The 24,593-nt window shown below is 33.7% G+C and overlaps 1 protein-coding gene across 1 annotated transcript; it reads right to left on the reverse strand.

Moving 5' to 3' along the window:
- Positions 1-3,273: 3,273 nt before the first annotated feature.
- On the reverse strand, positions 3,274-5,015 carry LOC131639784 (probable WRKY transcription factor 75). The gene is made up of 2 exons (XM_058910239.1): positions 4,522-5,015; positions 3,274-3,626 (listed from the first exon to the last, which is right to left on the reverse strand). Exons 1-2 carry the CDS (start codon positions 4,839-4,841, stop codon positions 3,449-3,451), a joined length of 498 nt encoding a protein of 165 aa, XP_058766222.1. The 5' UTR covers positions 4,842-5,015; the 3' UTR covers positions 3,274-3,448.
- Positions 5,016-24,593: the final 19,578 nt, after the last annotated feature.

A 24,593-nucleotide genomic window follows, 5' to 3' on the forward strand; every position in this document is an offset into this window, starting at 1 on the left:
GTTTACTTCTGATTTTTGGAAAAGTTTACAAGGAGCACTGGGTTCTAAGTTGAGGTTGAGTTTGGCGTATCATCCTCAGACAGATGGCCAGACAAAGAGGACTATTCAGTCGTTGGAGGATTTGTTGAGATCTTGTGTTCTTGAGCAGGGAGGTTTGTGGGACACTTATCTTCCATTGATCGAGTTCACTTACAACAATAGTTACCATTCTAGCATTGGAATGGCGCCTTTTGAAGCGTTGTATGGTCGGAGATGTAGGATCGCGAGACGAACACGCTTAGAGGAAAAGATGCGAGAAGGTAGTTTTGGTGAAGGTAGTTTGGTCGGGAGCTACCAGAGAGAGCTTTACGTGGGAATTGGAGAGCATGATGCGAGAGTCGTATCCTAAGTTATTTGATTGAGGTAAATTTTCAAGGACAAAAATATTCTAAGTGGGGGAGAGTTGTAACGACCATTTTATTTTAACTATTTTATGTTACTGTGTGTTATGTGAATTAAATGATGATTGTGTTATTTCTGTTTTTAGTTCTGCAAAGCGCGCTTGAAGCCGGCTAAGCAAACCTTGCTCTTGAAAACTTTTTGAAACTTCTATTGGATGTATCTTTTGATCCATAACTCATTTTTAAGCGCCGTTTGAACCTCTGTGAAGATTTAATCAATGTCTAACTATTGAAAATGGTTTGAAAAACTTTTGGAAAACTTTTGAAAAATTTTCTTGAAATGTATCGTTTGATATTGTGATTGATGTTGTGAAGCGAGATATTGTTGTATGGTGATACAATATAGTGACGTGATTGCAAAGTGATGCATTACCATGAATAGTGATGATTGTGTTGTTGTCGTTGAATTTCAATATTGAATTGATGATGTTTAGTTGTTGTGACATGTTGTGAATGTTGTGTTTGTGAGGATGTTGTATCATTGAGTCACATCCATTGCATAAAGAGACGATGGTCTGAAAATGGCAAAAAGCTACGATGGCCTTATAATGGCAAAAACGACGATGTGCCCAAATGGCAACTTTTGAGACGATGGGAGTTTTACTCCAAATGGTACCACTTGCATTTGCATAAGTTGGGTCGCATATGAATTGAATATGAATTGCATTTGAATTGTTGAGATGATGAGATGTTTGTTGTGACGTGTTGATAACATACTTGTGAATTCGATAATGGTTTCATAATTGGTTAATAACCTTGTGCCGTTTAAAAGTTGTTTTGTGATGAGAAGTGGTGAACAATGTATGATATTTTCCTTGCTATGAATATTATCATACGTTCCTTTATACTGTTTGACATCTCACACCTTCCGTTTGAATGTTGCCCTTTGTTAGTAACATGCAAGTAATGACGTGGAGTAGCTGTTTACCTTTTGTAGCTCGAGTTGGTGTTTATGCTCTGATACGTAGCACTCGAGGGATATTTGCTTGTCTTTGCTTATGTTGATATGTCATGATTGGATTTGATGTTGTTTTATGGAGACTTGTTGTTGGCATGTTGGCCATGATGTTATGACTTGAATTTTAAGAGTTTTAGTGAATTCTGCTGTGACGATTGAAGTTAATGAGATTTATAACACTAATGATTTATGATTCCTTCGTTGATTGTGTTATGTATCTTTATTAATGAGCTTGCATGAGATTTTGTTTAAGTTGCAAATGTGACGCCTCGAATGTGTTGTTGTCTTTGAGATTTTGCACTCTAATTTCTTATTAAATTGCAGGGTAGATTTGGGGTGTTACAAAAAACATATACAATAACACAAACAACAACATTTATCAACAAAAACAAAAAATTACCTTAACAAAACAACAAAATACCTTGACAAAAACCTCAACATACCTAAAGAGGACATCTACAATAAAAAAAAAAACAACTTACCTTAACAAAACAACAACGCACCTCAACAAAAACCTTAACATACCTAAACAATAACATCCTCAATAAGACAAACAACAACATACGACCTATACAAACACAAAACATAAAAAATAACACAAACACCAACATACAACTTTAACAAAAACTACAAAATAACTAAAAAAAGATGTGTTGGACAAGAGACTTCAAGCACAGGAGGGGGTGATTTGTGGTATTTAAAATACTTGATTAATTTTGCACCTTTCTCGAGTAAGATCGTATTAGTAATTTTGGTTTAGTGAGTTCCAGCAGAAATAAAATATTGAAGGTAAATTGCAGAAAATAAAAGGTTATGGTTAGAGAAATTGCACCAGATATTTATACAGGTCTTCTCGAACGTTGGCTTAGTCTTGTCTCCAAGAGGTCTTCTTGAGAGTTTGACTATAAACTTAGAGGTTATGCACATGATCCATTATACAAGTTGATCATGATATTATAATAGGCTTACTCTCAACAACAAATAGCTATTACCACAGGTTTAAACTAGAACCTTCTTAGCGATTTTCAGGATGATCTCAATAATCAACAACAAAACTTTTTCCAGCAAAAAACAATAAACCATAATAGAGATTTTAAGACTAGTTTTTCTCACGAAGCAAACTTAATCCTTTTAGAAGTATCACACTCTTAAGATATAAACAAACCAAACAACCACTTATAATCTCCCCCACTCCCTCTATAAGTGTAAGTCCCTCACGTTTTATAATATAATCCAACATTGGACTAAGCTCCCGCTCTCCCATAAGTTGTGAAAACCATAAGAGAGGGAGACACTACATCTCCATCCAAAACCTTAAGACATCAGGTATATATATGGGTCATCTCACTTATAAATATCTCACATTTCACTCATTCATAGTCAATATGAAATTTAACCACTCACACTTGCATCCAACAGAACCGACATGTTTATGTTGTTCCATAGATCCAAGAACTCATTTAACTAAAAGTGGTGTCTCCACCTATCTCAATCCTCAAATACACTAATATGTAATTAATATTGTGATTTGATCTCAAGAGAAATAGAAACTACATAGTTTACAATAGTTTAAATATATAATTATTCTTTATCAATTTCAAGTCCACTAAATATTACAACTACGAGGTATTGGGTGTGAAAACCTCGTTAAATTGAAAAGTATAAGTGTTGCATATAAATTATAATTAGTTTTGATTCTCATACAAGAACTATTTTGATGAACCAAAACACTATTTCTTTTGTAGTGTAAAGAAAGAAAATAATCTTTTTCATGTACTAGCATATATATTCTAACTTAGAATAACCAACACAAAAAATGAAAGAATAAAAGATGTATAGATTATCAGCATGCCAAACTTGATTGCTGAACTTACATTACATAAACATAACATTCCAATAAAAGAACAAATTAAAATATTGTCTAATAAGAAGCTAACATATATATTGACACAGTTTTATTTTTGCATCAAAAGAGGGACTAAAACCAAGAGCCTCAAATTGATCATCTAATTAACAAGGCATAGAAGAAGTTCATGCAGGTATACTAGTTTCAAAAGGGAGTGTATATTTGCATTTGACTCAAGATATGCTCAAAGTTATCAGTTGTTTTCTCAATAGGGTGAGTATGAACTCCCTCATATGTTGTCACCACTACTCCCTCATCTTTGGTTAAACGTTGCACTTGTTTCTTCACATTGCACCCTTGATGTGTACACCTATAGTAACTCCTGCAAATTATTTCATAAAAAAAATGGAATCAATACAATTGTTACTAAATTGTTCTAATTAAACATGAATTATTTTCACTGATATAACTACAATAGCAACTTAGATTGTGATGCACATAACATGGATTAGTATTTTTTTTTTTTGGCTCTCATTGAAAATTAGTGAGTTGTTGACTTTAGGGCAGCAAATTTTGAATTTGCTACTACAGAGAATCTGGAAATCTTGTATGATTGTATGTATATACTTGTAACAGTGTTGTTGGAAATAGGGTTTTGGGTCTAAAGCTACGGTTTTTAGGACTTTAGCTAGGGTTTTTTTTTTCCAATATATGTCAATATACTTTTAGTGTATTAATAATATTGTACACAGATGAAGAAACATATCCAATTTATTTGAAGAACAAATTGATCAAGATCAAATAAAAATTCATCAGAGGAACCTCTTAATTTTTTATTTTTTAAAAATAATTTTTTTTCATATATAACAATGGTGTCTCCAGTTTCTTTAACAAGAAACTGTGTAAATTAAATCAAATTTTCTGTCCAAAAAAAAATCAAATTTATATATTTTTTAAAAATTACTAGGCAAAAAGTTTATAGTCATTGGTCTTCTTTGTACAATTTTATACGTAAAATAATTAATAATATACCTAGTCAAACTTAGAAGCCGTGCATATGCAAAACATATAATAATAATAATTATTATTATTATTATAATAATAATAATTATTATTATTATAATAATAATAATAATAATAATAATAATAATATTAATAAGAATAAAAATAATAATAATAAAAAATAATAATAATAAAATTCAAGATCAAGAGGAAACAAAAAAGAAGACATAAACTAGGAACAAGAAATGAACATGAACAAAAGAACAAAAAGAAACCTGGGAAATTTGTTGTTTTTAACAGCTTTTTGTCCATATTTCCTCCATCTATAACCATCATCAAGTATATCAACTTGACTCCTAGTTTGAAAAGCATATTTAGGCTTCTTAGCTTTTTTCTCTCCTTTCTTTTTAACACTTGCTTCATCTTCTTTCACATGATCTTCATCATCATCATGATGATGATGATCCATATTACTATCACTAGGCTTCAAACCTAGAAATGCATTTGAGCTTTGACCATTATTCAAACTACTAGATGGAATTGTGTAGCTTGAAGAAGGAGGACAAGGAAACAACATGGAATAATTGTTCTCCATTTTTTTCTTTTCAATATGTGATTGAAAGAAAAAGGAGCATAGGAGGAGGAGGAAGGTGAGAAAAAGTGTTGAAGAAAAGATGGAATGGAAATTGTGGGGCTGCGGTTAATGGTAGCTAGTGTGGTTTAGATAATGGACACATTCATCGAATGTAAAGAAAGAAGAGTTAAAGTCTTGACACTTGATGAGATATATATAGATAGATAGATATACAGTGACATAGAGATATAGTGTCGTAAACGGCACGATGTTTATCCTATTGTGTGCTGTGAAAATTAAAGACTGAATTAAATGGTGAAAAGTTTAAAAAAAAAAAAAACAATTTATATCTAAACATTTTTACTATTTATATTTTATATTATATAGAAAAAAAATAAGATCTACCTAACAATAGCCAATCCTAGATTTTAAAGAGAGAATTTTAACATGTAAAGGCAGTTTTATATTTATTTGTCATTATAGGGATGAAGTAGACCATGCCGATCTATAAGTGTCTATTGTCTAACTTATTTAAAACTAAATAAAATTAAACTTATTTAATAAAAATGTTGGATTTAAGTTTATTTTATTATATAAGCTAAATTTAGACTATTAAAAATCTTCTAAATCGGTCAATATATTCATAAATATTAAAAATAAATTATATATATATATATATATATATATATATATATATATATATATATATATATATATATTAGAAATTAAATTAAATAGGTCGGACGTATGTATATATAGATCAATCAATAAAATTTCATAGATAAAATATACTATTTGAAAGTTTTTTAATATAAAACAAACTTTTAAATATGCTCTAACTTTTAAATTTATCGTAGGTTATACTCTGACCTTCTGAGCTCTGGCCAGAGCTATTTTCACCTGTTTTTGTATATATTTTTTAAAATTAGTGATATTGAATTGATAATGTTTTTATATATTCTATCAATTTTAATGTATAAATACTTTTTTTAAAATAAATAAATGTAAAGCTGAATCTTGTCATTTTGAAAAAATAAATCAATGAAAAATAAATGTAATATTTTATCAAAATTTAAAAAATAATAATAATTTTAGTCTAATTTTGTGTTTGTTTTAGATTACCCAGAAATGAAAACGGAATTTATACATTGACATGTTTATAAAAAATATTGTATAAGAAACATTGTCATTTTCAGTTTTTAATATGATTTTTTTTCATTTTTTCCTTTTTTAAATAAATTTAAAGTCATATTAAAAATTATAAAAGAAGTATTTCTACGGATTGTGCGAAACCCCAAGGAAAAATGTCTAGTTAAAAATCTTATAAAATAATTCAGGGTAATTCATATTTGTTACCTTAAAAATTCTACTCAATACAAAGTAAAATTTAAAAGAGTAATTCACATTTATTTGTAAAAAATCATACTATTTACAATTTTGTAAACTATTTTGCCATATAAAAATTATTATCCTTCCTATTTTAATTTTAACATTAAACTTTAAATTAAACATGAAAAAAGAAAAAAAAAACATAATTCTAGAAGAAATCATAACAAACTACTCAATGTCAATAACTTTTAAAGAAAACGTTTTTTTATGAAGAGAAAAAAACTGTTTTTGATTTGGTGTTTTGAAGACCATCATTACTAGAAGTATTTGTTTCAAGACTTACAAATTTATTATTTAGAATATCCTGGCTTAAAAAGGCAAACATTTCCATAGTTAGGACAAGTCAAAGAAAATTATTCTTTGATTTATTCCTTGGAACTTTGACTACACGTGATTTTCCCCCTTTTCTATTCCCATGTGAAGATGTGGAAATCTTAGGTTTTTATGGGAAAAGAAGGTATTACTCTCCACATAGCCCTTCCATCTCACTTTTTATGTTTATAATTTTATTTTAAACACTAAAATATAAATTTCAAGAAATCATAAGGATGGACCAAACAATTTTGATATGACTAATAATCCAAAAATATTTTCAAAATTAAGTTCAACTTATTCTTGCAAATCTTGCTTGTAGTGATTAATGTCATTCTTAATTGAAAAGAAAATCCAAGTCTTATTTTCAATGTATTTAGGTTTTTATCAATAGATTATATAGATAGAGTATGTTACTCATTCATTCTTAAATATAACTATTTTTAAATAAATTATGAAAATATAAAAGTTAATTATTATATTAAATTTATTGATAATTTAGTTTTATAAATTTTATATTTAGAAGAGATAATTAATTAATATTTATTTTAGAATATTTATATGGTTTAAAAAAAGATGTAATATAATAAAAAAAATATTGATAAAAAAAGAGACTTGTGTAGGTAGAGATGTGTTCCTAGATAACATTATTTGTTTGATAATATATATATATATATATATATATATATATATATATATATATATATATATATATATATATATATATAATCATTATTATATAACGGTTATGTCAGTTTAGGTGACATTCTCTTCACTTGAATAATAGTGGTGTATTGCTAGTCCCTGCTCTTTCTTTATAATATTAAATACGTGATTTAATATTTTTGTGAACATTGCAGGAACCTACAAGGTCACATTGATAACGACTGATAAATAAGATATTTAAAAAATGGACAAGATTCATTTGTGATTTGGTGGTGCATTCTTACGATGCAATGATAGTAATTAGAGAAACACGGTTTACCATAAGTTACGGTGTGTATAAGTAGATTATATATTGAACTTTTATACTAAAGTGCTAGTCACTCATTCACGTATTCTCAGAATCCTAATTGTATTGTACGATAGAGGACTACTTCAGTTCAAATTTTGTTGGGATATATAGTCTAATTGCATGCACTCACATTCTTGTGGGGCTCAGAATTAATTTGTTTCAAGTACAGAGCTAGGATTGTCGTTATACATTTTGTCGAAAGCGAAATCAAATGTATTTCATTTTCTCCATTATGTGGTTTTTATCGAGTTCTTTAGGTTAGAGAGGAAACTGGTGACGATATGAGTAGGAGGTCTTAGGAACATGCACGTGGTCTTACTCAACTAGGATAGAGACGTGACATCAGTTGGTTGCTCAAGTGTCGCTATGAAACTGAGGTCAAATTTTTTCTGTTGATCGCAATTTCGTTATTTCCTTGATTATTGGTCTTAGATTTTGAGGCTGTTGTGGATCTATGTGTGCAGATACAAGTGTTTGCAACCGTAAGATGATCTTGTTGGTTTTGATGATGAAAACACTTTATGTCGAACAAAATTCTATGAAGTCTTCATCTACCAATATGGTTTAATAGTCAAGATATTATTTGTCAGATGAAGTTTCAAGCCACCTCAACGATGGCAACTCCTTAGTTCAAACAATTTTCGGTGAAATCTTTGGTGACAATTCTCAAGAAATATTTGATGGTGACATCCGATCAAGAAGATATCTAAAACGTCATTTGTTAAAACAGTCAAGTTCTAGTAGAAGTTCTTAGTCGCCAATGAATCTTGCAAAGAGACTTGAAGCTCTAAATTTGTGAAAGAGAGGAAGTGTGAAAGCTCACTTGATCTTTCACTTTTTGCGTGTTTGAGTGATCAGTTTAATGTAAAAGGTATTATAGTTATTTTGGAAGCTCTAAGGCAATCACACGCACCCAAAAAGTCTCTTAAACCATCTCTTATTTCTTAAAATATCTTGAAACCCTGTCAAGGATTGGGTGTAGTTGATTAAGTATTACTATTCAATAGGGGGAGTTGTTACACTATCTGATCAATTTAGAACAGGGTCAATTCGATTAGAGCAAGCTAAATGACTTTTTAATCGATTATATTATTTTTTTAATCGATTAAACCATGTAGCTATTTTAAGGATTCCTTTTCAGGATCAGTGTTGTCAAATTTTAGAGTTCATTAATCGATTAAATGGTGATTTAGTCGATTAAATCTTTAAATTTGGCCCATTGATCATTTCCTTTATGAGCCAGATTTTTTCCTATATAGAGGAGGATTCTCCTTATTTTATTTCTGTCCAATATTCAAAACAAAATTTTTTATATTATTCTTTCTATTATCCTAATCTCTATTTCCTATTTTCACTAAAGTTTCCTTAGTGCCTTGAGAGTGAAAAATCCCTTGTGAGCATTTTGGTGTACTAGTGTACTGTTGTTTTTTATTTTACTCAAAAGGGTGTTTTCCCATGTGAAATATCTTTGTTAGAATTATTTTTTGGTTTTTGAGTTCAACCTGTGAAAAAGCTTTGCTTGGTTATTGAGTTTAGGCGATAAAAATTTTGTTTGGTTCTTGAGCTCTGTCATACCCCAAAATTTGCCCATCTTATTTCACCTATTAAAATGCTCAAAGATCTCCAATTGCTCAAAGCTACCCATCTCCTAAACAAGTGCCTCTGAACTAGAGTTTTGTCTCTCTCCAAGTAAAATCAACTTCTGATACCTCAAGTGGATTCCATGATCTCTCATATGATTCAAAGTATCCTCATGCCAAGTTTCAATCTCTGATTCAAAAGATTGCTCATTCAACAGCTCAAACGATCAATAATCGACTGGTTGACCTAAAGGTCAAACTATGGTCAAAGTACAGTCAAAATTTCTGATTTTTGGTCAACGTCCTTGTTCTGAAGTATCATTCATCATTTGATCAAGGATTGATCATGATTCATCAAGAAAATCTCCAAAGTCATCTCTCCTATCCCCAATCAGGGAACATCAAGTTACTGATCATCCCCAAGCAGAAATCATAAATCTCCAGCCACGCACCATCAGATTAAAAAGCTGAGTTCCGATCCTTTTCTTATTTAAATTTAATTTTTATTAATTTTTACTTTTGCCTTATAGGTTCAATTAGGGTTTACTTCATCTGTTGAAGAACTTCTCCTACACTCACCATGTTATTTTTTCTCTTAATTTTCAGAGTCGATCAAGGGTTCGAGGGAGATCAAGACTCAAGATAATTATTCATCCCTCTTATTTTTTCCGTCTTTTTAATTTCCCCCATCCCCGCAGGTGTTTATTGTAATAGTGTAGGAACTTTAATTTCTGCCTTTAATTTCTGCTCATTTTAAACTGCGTGGTTAGTAATTTAGGGAGTGATAACCATGAATCGAACGTAGATCACCTAATTACAAGATAAATGTCGTCGAAGTTAACACATGATTGTTGCACCCACACACCTTTAGGGTAACCTCGTCTCATCTGTTGCCTTGTTGCCTTATTACCTGTTGCCTCTAATTGTACTAAATAGTCAATGTCCCTCGATTCCGAGGATACCTAAAGCAAAACAAATGTTGCCCTCGGTTCATTATCATCATCAATATGGTCCCTCGATGTTGCCTCGGTAAAATGATGATGTGTCCCAATTGCTAAGGTATCCTCGCATGATGCCTTAAATGACTATTATATCCTTCCCTTAGACTACCTGCCCTCTTTATGGCAAGGGACAGTCTTATGGCGAACGATTACTCGATGACCCTTTCCACATCCAATTGAAAGACTTCCTACCCTCTTATGGTATGGATAGACTCTTTCGCCCTGAAAAGCTAAAAGAACAAACTTCTAAACTTAGGGTAGTTGCTATTAATTGCTTGCTCTTTTTCAAATTCAAATTCAAAAATTCAAAATCTTTTCCCACTTCTTTTTAAAGGATCTTTTCAAAAAGACTACGCTTATTTACAAGCTAAAGTTCTTCTTCAAAGTTTTTTCTATTTACACCCCGCTTTTCAAACAATTCAAACATTTTGAAAACAAAGGAGCTAAGCAATTAAGAGCCCATGGAAAACCATGGATACAAAGGGTGCCTTACGCCTTCCCTTTGTATAACTTACCCCCCGAACTCAAAATCTTTTTAAAAGGTTTTTCCTGTTTCTTTTAGCCTTTCTAACTTGTTTGGATAAAATAAAAGTCGGTGGCGACTCTTGCTTACCGTACATTTTTCGATTATAAAAGTCAGTTCACCGTATTACAGAACTGGCGACTCTGCTGGGGACGCTTTCGAATAAAAGAGGGGTTACCTTAGAGATAGGATCACTTTAAATTTGTTTGACTTGTTTGCTTTATCTTTAAAGGTTGTTTTGGGTATTCTGCTGTGTGAAAGATCCTACACCCGGATCTAGTGTACCTTAGGTATGTGGCATGAGACCGGGGAGGCTGTACGACATGTATCGTTATGGTTGAACTGGTGGCCACCATTAGTGCGACACTTTGGTTTGTCCTGATGGCCCTTGAATATGATCGAGGAGACATTTGGCTACCGCGTGGTGTCACAAGCACTAATTCGCCCTTAGAACCTTAGTTGAACTTGACTTTGGCCTATAGGAAGTAGCGAGATAGCTGGCTTTGGATTCCTGACTGAAGCCGGTTGATACTCGATGCTACACTCATTGAGATTGGACTCTAGGGATGGTTTTGGCTGGCCGATCGAGTGCCATGTTGAGACAATGCCCGCGAGAAAGATCAGGGATATGAGCACCATAGAACCCGGTTACTATTCTAGGACAGGTTGAACCAACTTAACTTCAGTGGGGAGGGTACTTACCTACGAACTTCACGCAAGCCTTTAAACATAAGGACACTTGTGTGACTTGTTTGTGCTTGCTACTAACCCTTTGGTTTTCTTGCAGGTTTTTCTTGTAGGACTCACTCGCCCTTACTATCTTACGCTTTGCCTGATGCATTGCATAACATCATGACATCATGACATCATGACATCATACGCATAACATGATTTAACTAACCCTTTCAAGGATCTTACGGATTTAGGGCGCACAATTTCAGGTGCTCTTATCAAGGACTGAATTCCTAATCAAGGGGAAAGAGGATTTATTTTCCTCTAGCCACATGTCTCCTAATTCAGAGACGCTGTACTAATTAAGGGGCAAGAGGATTTATTTTCCTCTAGCCATGTACCTTCAAATTCAAAAGTTCCCGAATCTGAGGCTATGACCCACTCGACATGGTGAGCTTGATTCCCATAGAAGAACATCCAAAAATCAGAGTTCTTCAAACGAAGAAGCGACCAAATCATTTTTTTTCGTTGCTAACTAAATTTCCGGAGATCCTTGAAAATATTGCATCTGCATTCATAACATTGCATCACAGGTTTCCACCACAGGTTTCTCACCTCCTCGCTGTTTAATTCAGCACAAATGGATCTCGAGCAATCAGTCAAAAATCTTCAGGCTCAGAACAACCAGTTCCGAGAGATGATCCTTAACTTGGCCAAGGGGCAAGAAGAATTAAAAGCACTCCTATTCTTGGGGTACAATTACAATGCGAGATGCGCTTATTATTCAAACAATCCTGGTTATGGTGTAAAGGATGGTAGACCGTTGAAGCGTGCCATTAAAGATTTAATCATGATACTCAAATCAGAAAAGACCACGACAATGAAGTCACGACAACCGAGTCACGATAATGGAATCACGACAACTGAGTCACGATAATGGAATCACGACAACTGAGTCACGATAATGGAATCACGACAACGAAGTCACGACAACTGAGTCACGATAATGGAATCACGACAAGTGAGTCACGATAATGGAATCACGACAACTAAGTCACGATAATGGAATCACGACAACTGAGTCACAACAATCAATTCACTCATATGATCCAGACGCTCAGGGCAATCGAGCCAACGAATTCTAACACCTACTATAAACCCAATGCGAGGTGCGCGTACCATTCCAACAGTCTTGGACATTACACAAACAATTGCTGGACATTAAAGAATAAGATTCAAGATCTGATCAATGACGGAGAAATCAAATCCAACCCTCCTGAAACCCCTGTGGTGATCACTGCTCCTGTGCCTAGTCGTGACAAGAATTACTGGCGTCTAGACGGGCGAACTTTTGGGTCATTAGATATACTTCAAGTTTCTTTTCTGTTTGTTTAAACATTTGACTCATGATAGACATTATATGTTTTAATAATCATCATCAGTGCATTGCATATGCTTGTCTTGAATAAATTATTTCGTTATCACTCATTTTAAATTATGTCTTTACTTTGCATGTGTCTTGTGATATTCAACTCCGGCTAATGTTATATACCTTTTGAGGGAGGATGACGAAAACGATACCGCAACCTCATACAGTATGCTTTTGAACGGACCACGCTGATGATGTACAGGCATTGTTTCAATTCCTAAACAGTGGAGATATAAGGATGATAATCCCTCGTCAACCCCTTTGAGCCTAAGGAGTAGAAGTTTCTTTCTGGTACTAATTAAAACCCTTGATCATAACCTGGGGCAGGTTAATTCTCAGTTAATTTGGCTGTGCATTCTATTTTAAGATAATCATTCAGTACACCTTTCAACAAAGGTTTCAATCACAAGCGTCCATCCGCACACATCAAAGAAGTGTTGGAGATATCAATCAAAAGACAATGATGGTTCCTCAATCATCAAACAAGGCAGTCAATATCTTTCAAAAAGAAAAAACAAAAAAAACATATATACAAAGAAAAGCCTGCTAAGTCAAAAAATCAAAAAGATGACTTAGGCAAAAAATCAAGGCATCCCGCTGACTGTAAGCTCAAAATAGACAGTTCAGGCAAAAGTTAGGGATATCAAAAAGATGAAAAAAAAGAAGTCAATAAATTCTTGAACAACTCAAAGTTGTGACTACCAAAAGGAAGAAGTGACTGCCATTTCAAAAGTTCTCTCTGCTTGTGAACCGTCATCATTATCAAAGGTGCAAATCCAAAAGTCTCTGGGAACATGAATGCATAAGTTAAATTAACTGAGCTTAGGATTGAAGATCATCACGAAGAGGGGTGGGTACAATCAAATTTTGAGCCTTTATCCTTTGTTTCTTAAACCATGAACCAAGCCACGTTACAACCCTTGAAAGTCCTAATTGAAGCATGGTTAGTTCGAAAGCATACTGTCACCAAAAAGGTATCCCGGCTCCTTAAGGTTTACCACAAATGCCGAGTTGATATCACGTTTTTACAAACATCACATTGTTACAAATATCATGTTTTTACAAATATCACGCTTTTTACATCTCCAGTTTTAATGTTTTTCAAAAACTCAAGACAGACATATGCATTGTATCTCATGAATTCATTATTAAACATATTCTGCTACATAATTTCAAATGTTAGCATCAGAAAGAACTTGCACAGGGTACAACTAATGACTGGAAGTTATCCCAACAGACAAGATTACTCCGAGAAGCAATGTCTCCTACGTATACAAGGGGCATGGCACGCTTTGCCCAAATCAATCTGGGGCAATCAAGTCAAGATTCGAAGAATCTCTCAAGGGCGCCAAAATAGACAGGGGCATGCATCCAAATAGATCTGAAGCTACTTCCCAACCAACATGGGATATTGTCTTTGGCCTATGATTACTAGGGGCATGTCGCCCATAGTGCACGTCTTATAAAGTCCTCGCGAGGCGAATCTTGTCAAAGTCTCTACTAGCGGGGGCAAATATATGCAAGTCCAGTTTGACATCTTGATCAATACTCAGCGGTGTGTCCTAATCAAATCCAGGAATGGTAGTTACTATAATACTGGGGGCAATATTCAAGGCATCCATGCCTTCCCACAGCTCCGATTTCACAAGATCATATCCCCACAGAGCAATTCTCAAGAAGATATCTTCAAACATACTCGTCCCGACAAAGACATGACTCCCCAACAGAGTTAACATCTTCAACACTACCAGGGTATATCAAGTTACTGATCGTCCCCAAGCAGAAATCATAAATCCCCAACTGAGCATCCTCAAGATAGGATCAAACATCAAAATTACAATGACACGGAGATCCACCTTCTCAATCAAGATGTGTCAAATAGCAGTCATACGTCATAAATCATAAACATATTCATACATCGCATACATTTCATACAAAGTTTCTCATTTATTTTGAGGGACTCATTACACCACACATCATACAATTGCATACATGTTCATACATAATACATAATGCATCGCGACAAATGTGTACATAACATGCAAGGTTCTCATTTATTTTGAGAATCCCGTCACATAAACACATTACATGCATCATGACATGGCATAAAAAACTAACTTTGTTTTTTTTCAGGTTACAGCTGCAGTCAAATAAACAACTTCAAAACCTTTCAGATCTAAGTCGATACCTTTGACGGTTCCTTAATGATCTACCTTCGGATCTAAGTCGATACCTTTGACGGTTCCTTAATGATCTACCTTTGGATCTAAGTCGATACCTTGGACGGTTCCTTAATGATCTACCATTGGATCTAAGTCGATACCTTGGACGGTTCCTTAATGATCTACCTCAGATTTAAGTCGATACCTCAGACGGTTCCTTAAATGATCTACCTTTGGATCTAAGTCGATACCTTCGACGGTTCCTTAATGATCTACCATTGGATCTAAGTCGATACCTTGGACGGTTCCTTAATGATCTACCTCAGATTTAAGTCGATACCTCAGTCGGTTCCTTAAACGATCTACCTTTAGATTTAAGTCGATACCTCGGACGGTTCCTTAAACAATCTACCTTCAAATTTAAGTCGATACCTCAGACGGTTCCTTAAACAATCAACTATTTCCTAAGATCTAATTCAGTTACTACAAACAGTACTGACACGGTCAGAGATCTAATTCCATCATCACGAAGGGTGTGGACACGATCAATTACCCTCCTCAGTCTAATTCAGTTACTACGAACGGTGCTGACACGACAAGAGAATCTAATTCTATCATCACAAACGATGTAGACACGATTATCTCCCCAAGATCTAATTCAGTTACCACGAACGGTGCTGACACGATCGACCTTTAAAGAGATCTAATTTTATCATCACGAACGGTATAGACACGATCATCTTTCCAAGATCTAATTCAGGTATTACGAACGGTACTGACACGATCAACTGTTTCTAAAGTCTAATTCAGCTACTACGAACGGTGCTGACACGACAAGAGATCTAATTCTATCATCACGAACGGTGTAGACATGATCATCTTTCAAAGATCTAATTCGTCTACTACGAACAGTAATGACACGATCAACACTCAAACAACTACTTCTCAAACACTCCAAACATAATCCAATGCATGATTTACTGGATGGCATCTTTAAGCCCATCCCCATCATACACCTGGATGGCATCTTCAAGCCCATCTTCGACAAAAGTCCCTGCTTCAGCTAGGGAAAATTCCTGGGTATTCTAGTGTTCAATCCTCTTCTACCTTCAGATTCCAACAGGCACACAAGCCAATCTACATCCTCAGGTATAAGAAGATTGAACAGGGGCAGCTGTCATACCCCAAAATTTGCCCATCTTATTTCACCTCTTAAAATGCTCAAAGGTCTCCAATTGCTCAAAGCTACCCATCTCCTAAACAAGTGCCTCTGAACTAGAGTTTTGTCTCTCTCCAAGTAAAATCAACTTCTGATACCTCAAGTGGATTCCATGATCTCCCATATGATTCAAAGTATCCTCATGCCAAGTTTCAATCTCTGATTCAAAAGATTGCTCATTCAACAGCTCAAACGATCAATAATCGACTGGTTGACCTAAAGGTCAAACTATGGTCAAAGTACAGTCAAAATTTCTGATTTTTGGTCAACTTCCTTGTTCTGAAGTATCATTCATCATTTGATCAAGGATTGATCATGATTCATCAAGAAAATCTCCAAAGTCATCTCTCCTATCCCCAATCAGGGAACATCAAGTTACTGATCATCCCCCAGCAGAAATCATAAATCTCCAGCCCCGCACCATCAGATTAAAAAGCTGAGTTCCGATCCTTTTCTTATTTAAATTTAATTTTTATTAATTTTTACTTTTGCCTTATAGGTTCAATTAGGGTTTACTTCATCTGTTGAAGAACTTCTCCTACACTCACCATGTTATTTTTTCTCTTAATTTTCAGAGTCGATCAAGGGTTCGAGGGAGATCAAGGCTCAAGATAATTATTCACCCCTCTTATTTTTTCCGTCTTTTTAATTTCCCCCATCCCCACAGGTGTTTATTGTAATAGTGTAGGAACTTTAATTTCTGCCTTTAATTTCTGCTCATTTTAAACTGCGTGGTTAGTAATTTAGGGAGTGATAACCATGAATCGAACGTAGATCACCTAATTACAAGATAAATGTCGTCGAAGTTAACACATGATTGTTGCACCCACACACCTTTAGGGTAACCTCGTCTCATCTGTTGCCTTGTTGCCTTATTACCTGTTGCCTCTAATTGTACTAAATAGTCAATGTCCCTCGATTCCGAGGATACCTAAAGCAAAACAAATGTTGCCCTCGGTTCATTATCATCAACAATATGGTCCCTCGATGTTGCCTCGGTAAAATGATGATGTGTCCGAATTGCTAAGGTATCCTCGCATGATGCCTTAAATGACTATTATATCCCTCCCTTAGACTACCTGCCCTCTTTATGGCAAGGGACAGTCTCATGGCGAACGATTACTCGATGACCCTTTCCACATCCAATTGAAAGACTTCCTACCCTCTTATGGTATGGATAGACTCTTTCGCCCTGAAAAGCTAAAAGAACAAACTTCTAAACTTAGGGTAGTTGCTATTAATTGCTTGCTCTTTTTCAAATTCAAATTCAAAAATTCAAAATCTTTTCCCACTTCTTTTTAAAGGATCTTTTCAAAAAGACTACGCTTATTTACAAGCTAAAGTTCTTCTTCAAAGTTTTTTCTATTTACACCCCGCTTTTCAAACAATTCAAACATTTTGAAAACAAAGGAGCTAAGCAATTAAGAGCCCATGGAAAACCATGGATACAAAGGGTGCCTTACACCTTCCCTTTGTATAACTTACCCCCCGAACTCAAAATCTTTTTAAAAGGTTTTTCCTGTTTCTTTTAGCCTTTCTAACTTGTTTGGATAAAATAAAAGTCGGTGGCGACTCTTGCTTACCGTACATTTTTCGATTATAAAAGTCAGTTCACCGTATTACAAGCTCAACCCTTTGAAAATATTTGTTTGGTTCGTGAGCATTGTCTGTTAAAAGCTTTGTTGTGTTTGGTTATCATCATGTGCAAAATATATCATTTGTTGTAAGAAAGTTTGTGGGAATGTCATATAAAAATCTCAAGACATATTTTAGTGGAACTCTCAAGAGGAAACTCTTGGGGATTGGATTAGGCCAAGTGGTAGTCCAAACTTGTATAAATCTTTGGTGCAATCTATCTAACTCTACCTCTTTACTTTTTGTCATTTATTTTGCTTTCCTGTCTAATTCCTTCTTTTCCTGCTTCTTTGTTGATTTATCTTAGTTTGACTAATGTAAATCGATTTTTTTAATAAAAGGTTTCTTAAAATATTTTGATCTATAAATATTACCATTCACACCTCCCCCGCCCCACATTTCCCCTATATTGTTTGGAGTCATTTAGTCAACAAGTAGCCTCAGAGTCTAACTCTTATTTAAAGACTAATCTTCCTAGGAGGAAGGAATGACTTCAAATGATTCATTAAATAAATCCATATTCTTTTATGGGGAAAGGGCACGCTTTTTAGAGAGAATATGAGAATCTTTATAGATGGATGAATTTTTAAATTTGGAAAGTTATTAAAAAAAGGTGCTTTGTAGCCTCACATCAAGTTGATGGTGTTGTCATATACAAAGAGGAAGATGATTGAACCAAATAGGAAAGATAAAAAGTGCACTACAGTTTGAAAGTTAAGACTATCATCATCGACGATCTTGGTCTTGATGAGTGTTCGTGTGTTTCTCACAGCAGGACTACAAAAGAAATGTAGGGCACCCTTTAATTTACCTATAAAGATACAACTGAAGTAAAAAAAAAACAAGGATGAACATATATTAACACATGAGTATGAATTATTTAGATTGAAACCTAAAGAAAACATTTATGATATGCTAAAAAAATCATTCACATTGTGAATCACATTAGAACTCTGAGAAAAGTTTTTTAAAATGAGGACTTGGTTGTAAAAGTCCATAGGTGCTTTAATTGTAGTAGTAAACCCAAAGTCATTGCGATTTATGAATCTATGGACTTGTCATCCATGTATGTGGCTACTATATTTTGTCAATTGTAGGAACAATGAATGGAGCTGAAAAGTATTGTTTATGATGAATAATTTGACAAGAAGAAGAAGAAGAAGAAGAAGAAGAAGAAGAAAAGTCTTGCATATAAAAGTTATAAATGTCAAATAGATAGAGTTAGAAGATGAAAATTGTCAAAGTAAAATACATGAACTTAATGATTAGAAAATTTAAATATTTATGAGGCACGAAAAACAAACTTCATAATCTCAAAAGCAAAAAGATGATCAACACAAGAACGAAGGAAGATCCTCATTCATTCCCACATGCTATCAATGCAGAAAAAAGGGCACATAAAATCAAATTGGCCTCCAAACCGGAACCATAGAAGGAACTAGAATCACAATCAAATAAATTTGAAACCTCAAAGAGAAGCTAAGAAATCTTACATCACAGGGGACGATAATGACATGGAATCCTCAAACGAATTAGAAGCTAACATTTTCTCATGGGAGATCATGAAGAAGACGAGGTAAATTCACATTTCTCTTATCATGATTTATTTCACATTTGTCATAAATTAAATAAAAAACATGTGAATTAAAACATCTTGTCTCCACCTATAAAACCATTATTTCTTCCCTTGAATTTGAAAATAAAAATTTATTGGAATAAATATAAATTCTAAAAAAGAGAGACAATATATTTTAATTTAAAACTTTTCCTCTTTTTATAAAGTCTTAGTTGAATTTACCAAGTGTGATCAATGTGATGTTTTGAAAAATACATAAGATGATTTACAAAACACACTTGATAAGTTCACTAAAGGAAAAGACAACTTGAATCTTCTTCTAGAAAATCAAAGAGCATCATATAATAAGGCTAGTCTAGCTTATGAACCTAAGAATAACATTAAAATCTTCAATAACATATGTCACACTCATCAAACTCCTAAATGTGAACATCTCAAATGCAATTATTATAATAAATCTGGTCATATTGTTTTATTCTATTTTATTAAGAAAATCCATGAAAATAAACATGCTTATCCTCCTTCACATTTTTATAACGAATATCTTGAAATAATAATGAAAAATATGTATGCTCATAATTCTAGAGATATATATTTTGTATTCCATTAATGGAAGAGTACCTAAAAAGAGATGGGTATGAAGAGTCAAAAAGTTAAATTGTGACGCAAATATGCAAGATAGCTCATAATTAAAACGTCATATTGATAGTGACTGTTCAAATTATATGACTAAATAAATATCTTTTACTATTTCACTTCTACCAGAAGAGAATTTTAGTAACAACAAAGATAAAATTATTGGCTCATGAACTATTGGTAAGTGCCCTAAACCTATTGTTGAGCTATTTTAAAAATTGCAAGTTTATAACACAGTTAACTTAATATCAAATAAATTTTGTATCAAAGGTAATGCAGTATATTATAACCCCTTTTGTAGTAGAGGTAGAATTCTTTATTTATGCATGTATTATGAATAACGCTAATCTTAAAGATAAAGATAAAGATAAGGGTCAAGATTAATGTAAATAAACATCAAGAAAAATACCAAGGTAAAATAGAAGATCATTAGAATGAGAAATCAAGTATAAATTATCACGATCTTCCCAAATAACAGAGGACTATTAAAGACCATCCTATTCTAAACATTATTGGGGATATTTCTAATGGAATCTCAAATCTAAAATCCCTTAGAAATGTATGAAAATTTATGTTTTTTTTCCAAATTGAGACAAATGAAGTTGATGAAACTATCATCGACAAACATTGGCCTCTTGAAATCCAAGATGAGTTAAATCAACTTGAGAGAAACAATGTTTGAGAATTTGATCATAAACCTTCATCTAATATAGTGATTACTAAAATTAAATTTTTTGAATAAATAAAGCAAGATTCATTGTGAAAGGGTACAATCATTATATGCATAAATTTTGATGAGGCCAGTGCCAATGTAGCTAGATTATGGGACATAATGATGCTTTTAGCTTTCTCATGCATTTTTTAATTTCAAAACTCATTCAAATAGATGTAAAGAGTGTATTCTTGAACAGTTACATCTAGAAGAAAGTTTATGTTGATCAACCTCCCGGTTTATAAACCCTTCATTTCTTAATCATGTACGAGAAACAAGCTTCTACATTTTCACACTAGTTTTCAGAATAAAACTCTTCCTACGATTCTTTTTAATATCTTCTCCTCTATTTTCACTTTTCACTAAATTTTTCTTAGTACCTTGAGAGAGAAAAATTCCCTGTGAGAATTTTTGTGCAATGGTGTTGTGTTGTTTTATAATTTTAATTAAGAGGGTGTTTTCTCTTGTGTAATATCTCTATAAGGATTGTTGTTTTGTTCTTGAGCTCAACTTGTGAAAAATCTATGTTTAATTTAGTTTATTTGGTAAAAAATTTGTTTGGTTCTTGATCTCAACCTGTGAAAATCTTGGTTTGGTTCTTGAGATTATCCAATTAAAATCTTTGTTTGGTTCGTAAGCTTAGCCTATTAAAATCTCTATTTGAGTTAGAGATCAGTCTATGTAAAATATCTAGTTTGTTGTTAGAAGGTTTGTGAGCATATCATATAAAAATCTTAGGACATATTTTAATGGAACTCTCAAGAAAAAACTCTAGGGGACATGAGTAGGCCAAGTGCTATGCCAAACCTGTATAAATCTCCGGTGCAAATTCACTTGCACTTTCTCTTTACTTTCTATCACTTATTTATTTTTTTCACTCTCTAATTTCTTCTTCTTCTTCTCATTCCCCGCTGCTTCACCTCTATTGTACTAATATAAACTGATTTTTTAGTAACATATTTTTTAAAATATTTTTTATTTCTATATATCATAATTCACCCCATCCCTATTTTGTTTGGAGTCACTTGGTCTACAGTTATTAGCTGCCTATATATACTATGTGAATGGGGTTAGTTTTTCCTATGTGTTCTCTCTGATTCAAATGGATAATCTTTATGCATTTGTCATCATTTCTAATTCTTGATGCCCTTTTATTTACTTTACTCCTTTTCTCTGTCACAAAGTTCTTCTTGGGACTATGGTGATTCAACTCCTTTATTTATCAAGGCTTATAGGTACCTAGAGGTTAAAATATTTCCTTATATAATTTTGGTTATTTTTTCATGCTTTTTGTTCTTGGATTACATGGGAAACCCAAGTGCTTTGGTTGTGAACCTACTGAGAAACAATAAACTTAGTGATATTTCTTCTAAAAGTGGGGAAAAAGTAATATATCTCGTAGATTTATAACTGTCACCCAACAAGGTTAAGATCCAGGTTGTGAATGATGTAGAAACTAAGGGGCTTGATGGTACCAAGAATTCGAAGATAAAAACTCCTCATGTGAGAAATCCTCCATATGTTAGAAACACAAGGACTAGTATTAGCATAAAAGGGGTAGGTGTCTCGATTAGCCTCGACATTAGGGAGGTTTACATAGGTTTCGCTTTCCTTTCTTTGAAATTTTAAAACCCATAATATGTATATGATTTCATGAAATAAAGAAAGTTCCAAACCTATATTAGGGCACGTAGACTCGCTTTTGATTATGAACCTAATTATAATAAGGTTAGGTGGTGGATAAAATCCCAGTCCCGTGCTTGTATTTATTGTCATTCGTTTTTATCTTTTGATACAGGAATGGCAATGGAACGTGAGGGAAAAAATTGTGATACTTTTGAATCTGAAGACCGAGTTCTTTGGGTAGATCAAGTGATGCGAGAGAGTGCCTCTATATTTGTTGATGAATATGGTTTGGACAATGCCTTAATAGATGTACATCCTTCTTCACAATGAGGGGTGCTTCCTCTATATTTCCATCTCTTCAAAATTAAGTGAACTTTGGTCAAGTCAATCTCGGGTCAAGGGTTTCCCTTGCTTAGGCGGGGCAAAAAGATGTTTGAACTATACACAAATAGTTCCAAGATTATCAAGGATATGTACTACCCATTCACCCCTCTTATACGTAGTTCTCATTAGGTTAACACGTTATAGAATTGTCGTGGCACTATAGTAAAAGAGTGTGCATCAAAATGCACTGACCAGTCCCCTCGAGATTTTCCAACAAATTCCTAAATTTCTGATGACAAAATTATTTTCTTGTAGGAACGAGGTCGTACATATATTAGCTATAGGACCTATCCCAAAAATAAAAATAATAGAAGACCAAGCACACTTCCTTTTGAGAAAACCTCGCTTTGTTGGCGATCTTGGATCTTCTAGTGTTAGTCCTACGAAGATGAAAAGGTGATATATCGAAAGCCATTTGCTAGTTGAAGAAGCTGCTATAGAAGAAGTGAAATATATTTAGTAAATGTTGAAATCTATTAAATCTTCTAAGTGTTTTCCATCTTTATTGCGAGGGTATTTATTAATACTTTTTATTTGGAACTTTAGTTTGCACATAAGATGAGTTAATTGATCAATATGAATCATATGAAGAAAGGTTTGAGAAGTACCCCCTTGTCATCTATCATCACTATCGCATAACCTTCAGCATAGACTTCTCTTGGAGATGGCCCTCAAGACTCAAAACTCTTAAAGGTTCTTCTTTCGGAGAAACTTGGACTGCATGGTCCTCCCTTTCCTAGAGGCGATCATGTACAAAGATCTCATCGTCATCTTAGAATCGAGAATGTTCCTAGGATTTCATACACAACAATTATATAATTTTCTCAAAAGATGAACCTGCCTCCAAGAGATGAATAATCAAAGGTATTACTATGTAGTTGCTATCATGATTTTCAATACTCATCTCTAAGCTTCCTTTAAAGTTAATGGCGTTGATGCCTAGGGGATTTTTCCCTTTGTAATGTATGGATGCAACATATTGGTTACATTGCAGATATCAACGTACTTGATGTTGCTTGAGCTCCCATCGTAAATGAGAAATATTGAGACATCTTTCAATGGCCATCCTGACCACTAGAAGTAAGATTTTGTTAGTGATATCTCCTGCCATTTCATTGTCTCGAAACCCAAAAATGGGTCTTTCTATCTTTTTTTAGCGGATGTTTCTCCCTTATTATTGATTGTCATTTTTTATACAATATTTCTTTTCACGGTTCCACTCGAAGGCACTTTGGGGCGCGGGACCCCTCTAGTGATGGATGTGATGATGTTGTAGCCCTCGCTAACGGATATTGTGAATGACCTTTTTCCTACCTAACTTCATCTTCCTCTCCGCTACTATCTTTGATCTTACTGTCATTATCTACATCCTCAATTATTTTCTTAGGTAGTTCCTCGCCATAATGAGGAAATTGCTTCTTTCTTGGCGAATTGCTATATCTTCTAGATCTTCTAGGAGAACCTTAGTGTTTTTTGTGAGCATCTTCATTTTAAATCTCTTGGATGTATCTTCTCAATATTCCCTTCTTAATAAGCTCTTATATGTCATCCTTTAGATGAATGCACTTATCATTATTGTGTCCATGACTCTTGTGGAGGCGGAAATTTTTTTACATGTCCGCCTTCAAAGATTCTTTCACTGGGTGGGGTTATTCACCTTGCCTCTTTAAATTTGGTGTTAGAAAATTTTTACAAGATCTTTTCTCTTGAAATGTTAAGTGGTGTGTAGAACGAGAATATAACATGTAACCCTTTGTGTGCATCTTTGTCTTTGTCTTCCTAGTGTATGTTCTCTCCTTGTCTGCTACATGTCGGGTTTGCTGGCCTTTTATTCCTTTCTACATCTTTGGGATACAACTTTTCTTCATAATTAATATATGGTTGGGCTCAACTGAGGAGGTG

This window comes from Vicia villosa, unplaced genomic scaffold, assembly GCF_029867415.1.
Source record: "Vicia villosa cultivar HV-30 ecotype Madison, WI unplaced genomic scaffold, Vvil1.0 ctg.002780F_1_1, whole genome shotgun sequence".
Classification (NCBI taxonomy): domain Eukaryota; kingdom Viridiplantae; phylum Streptophyta; class Magnoliopsida; order Fabales; family Fabaceae; genus Vicia; species Vicia villosa.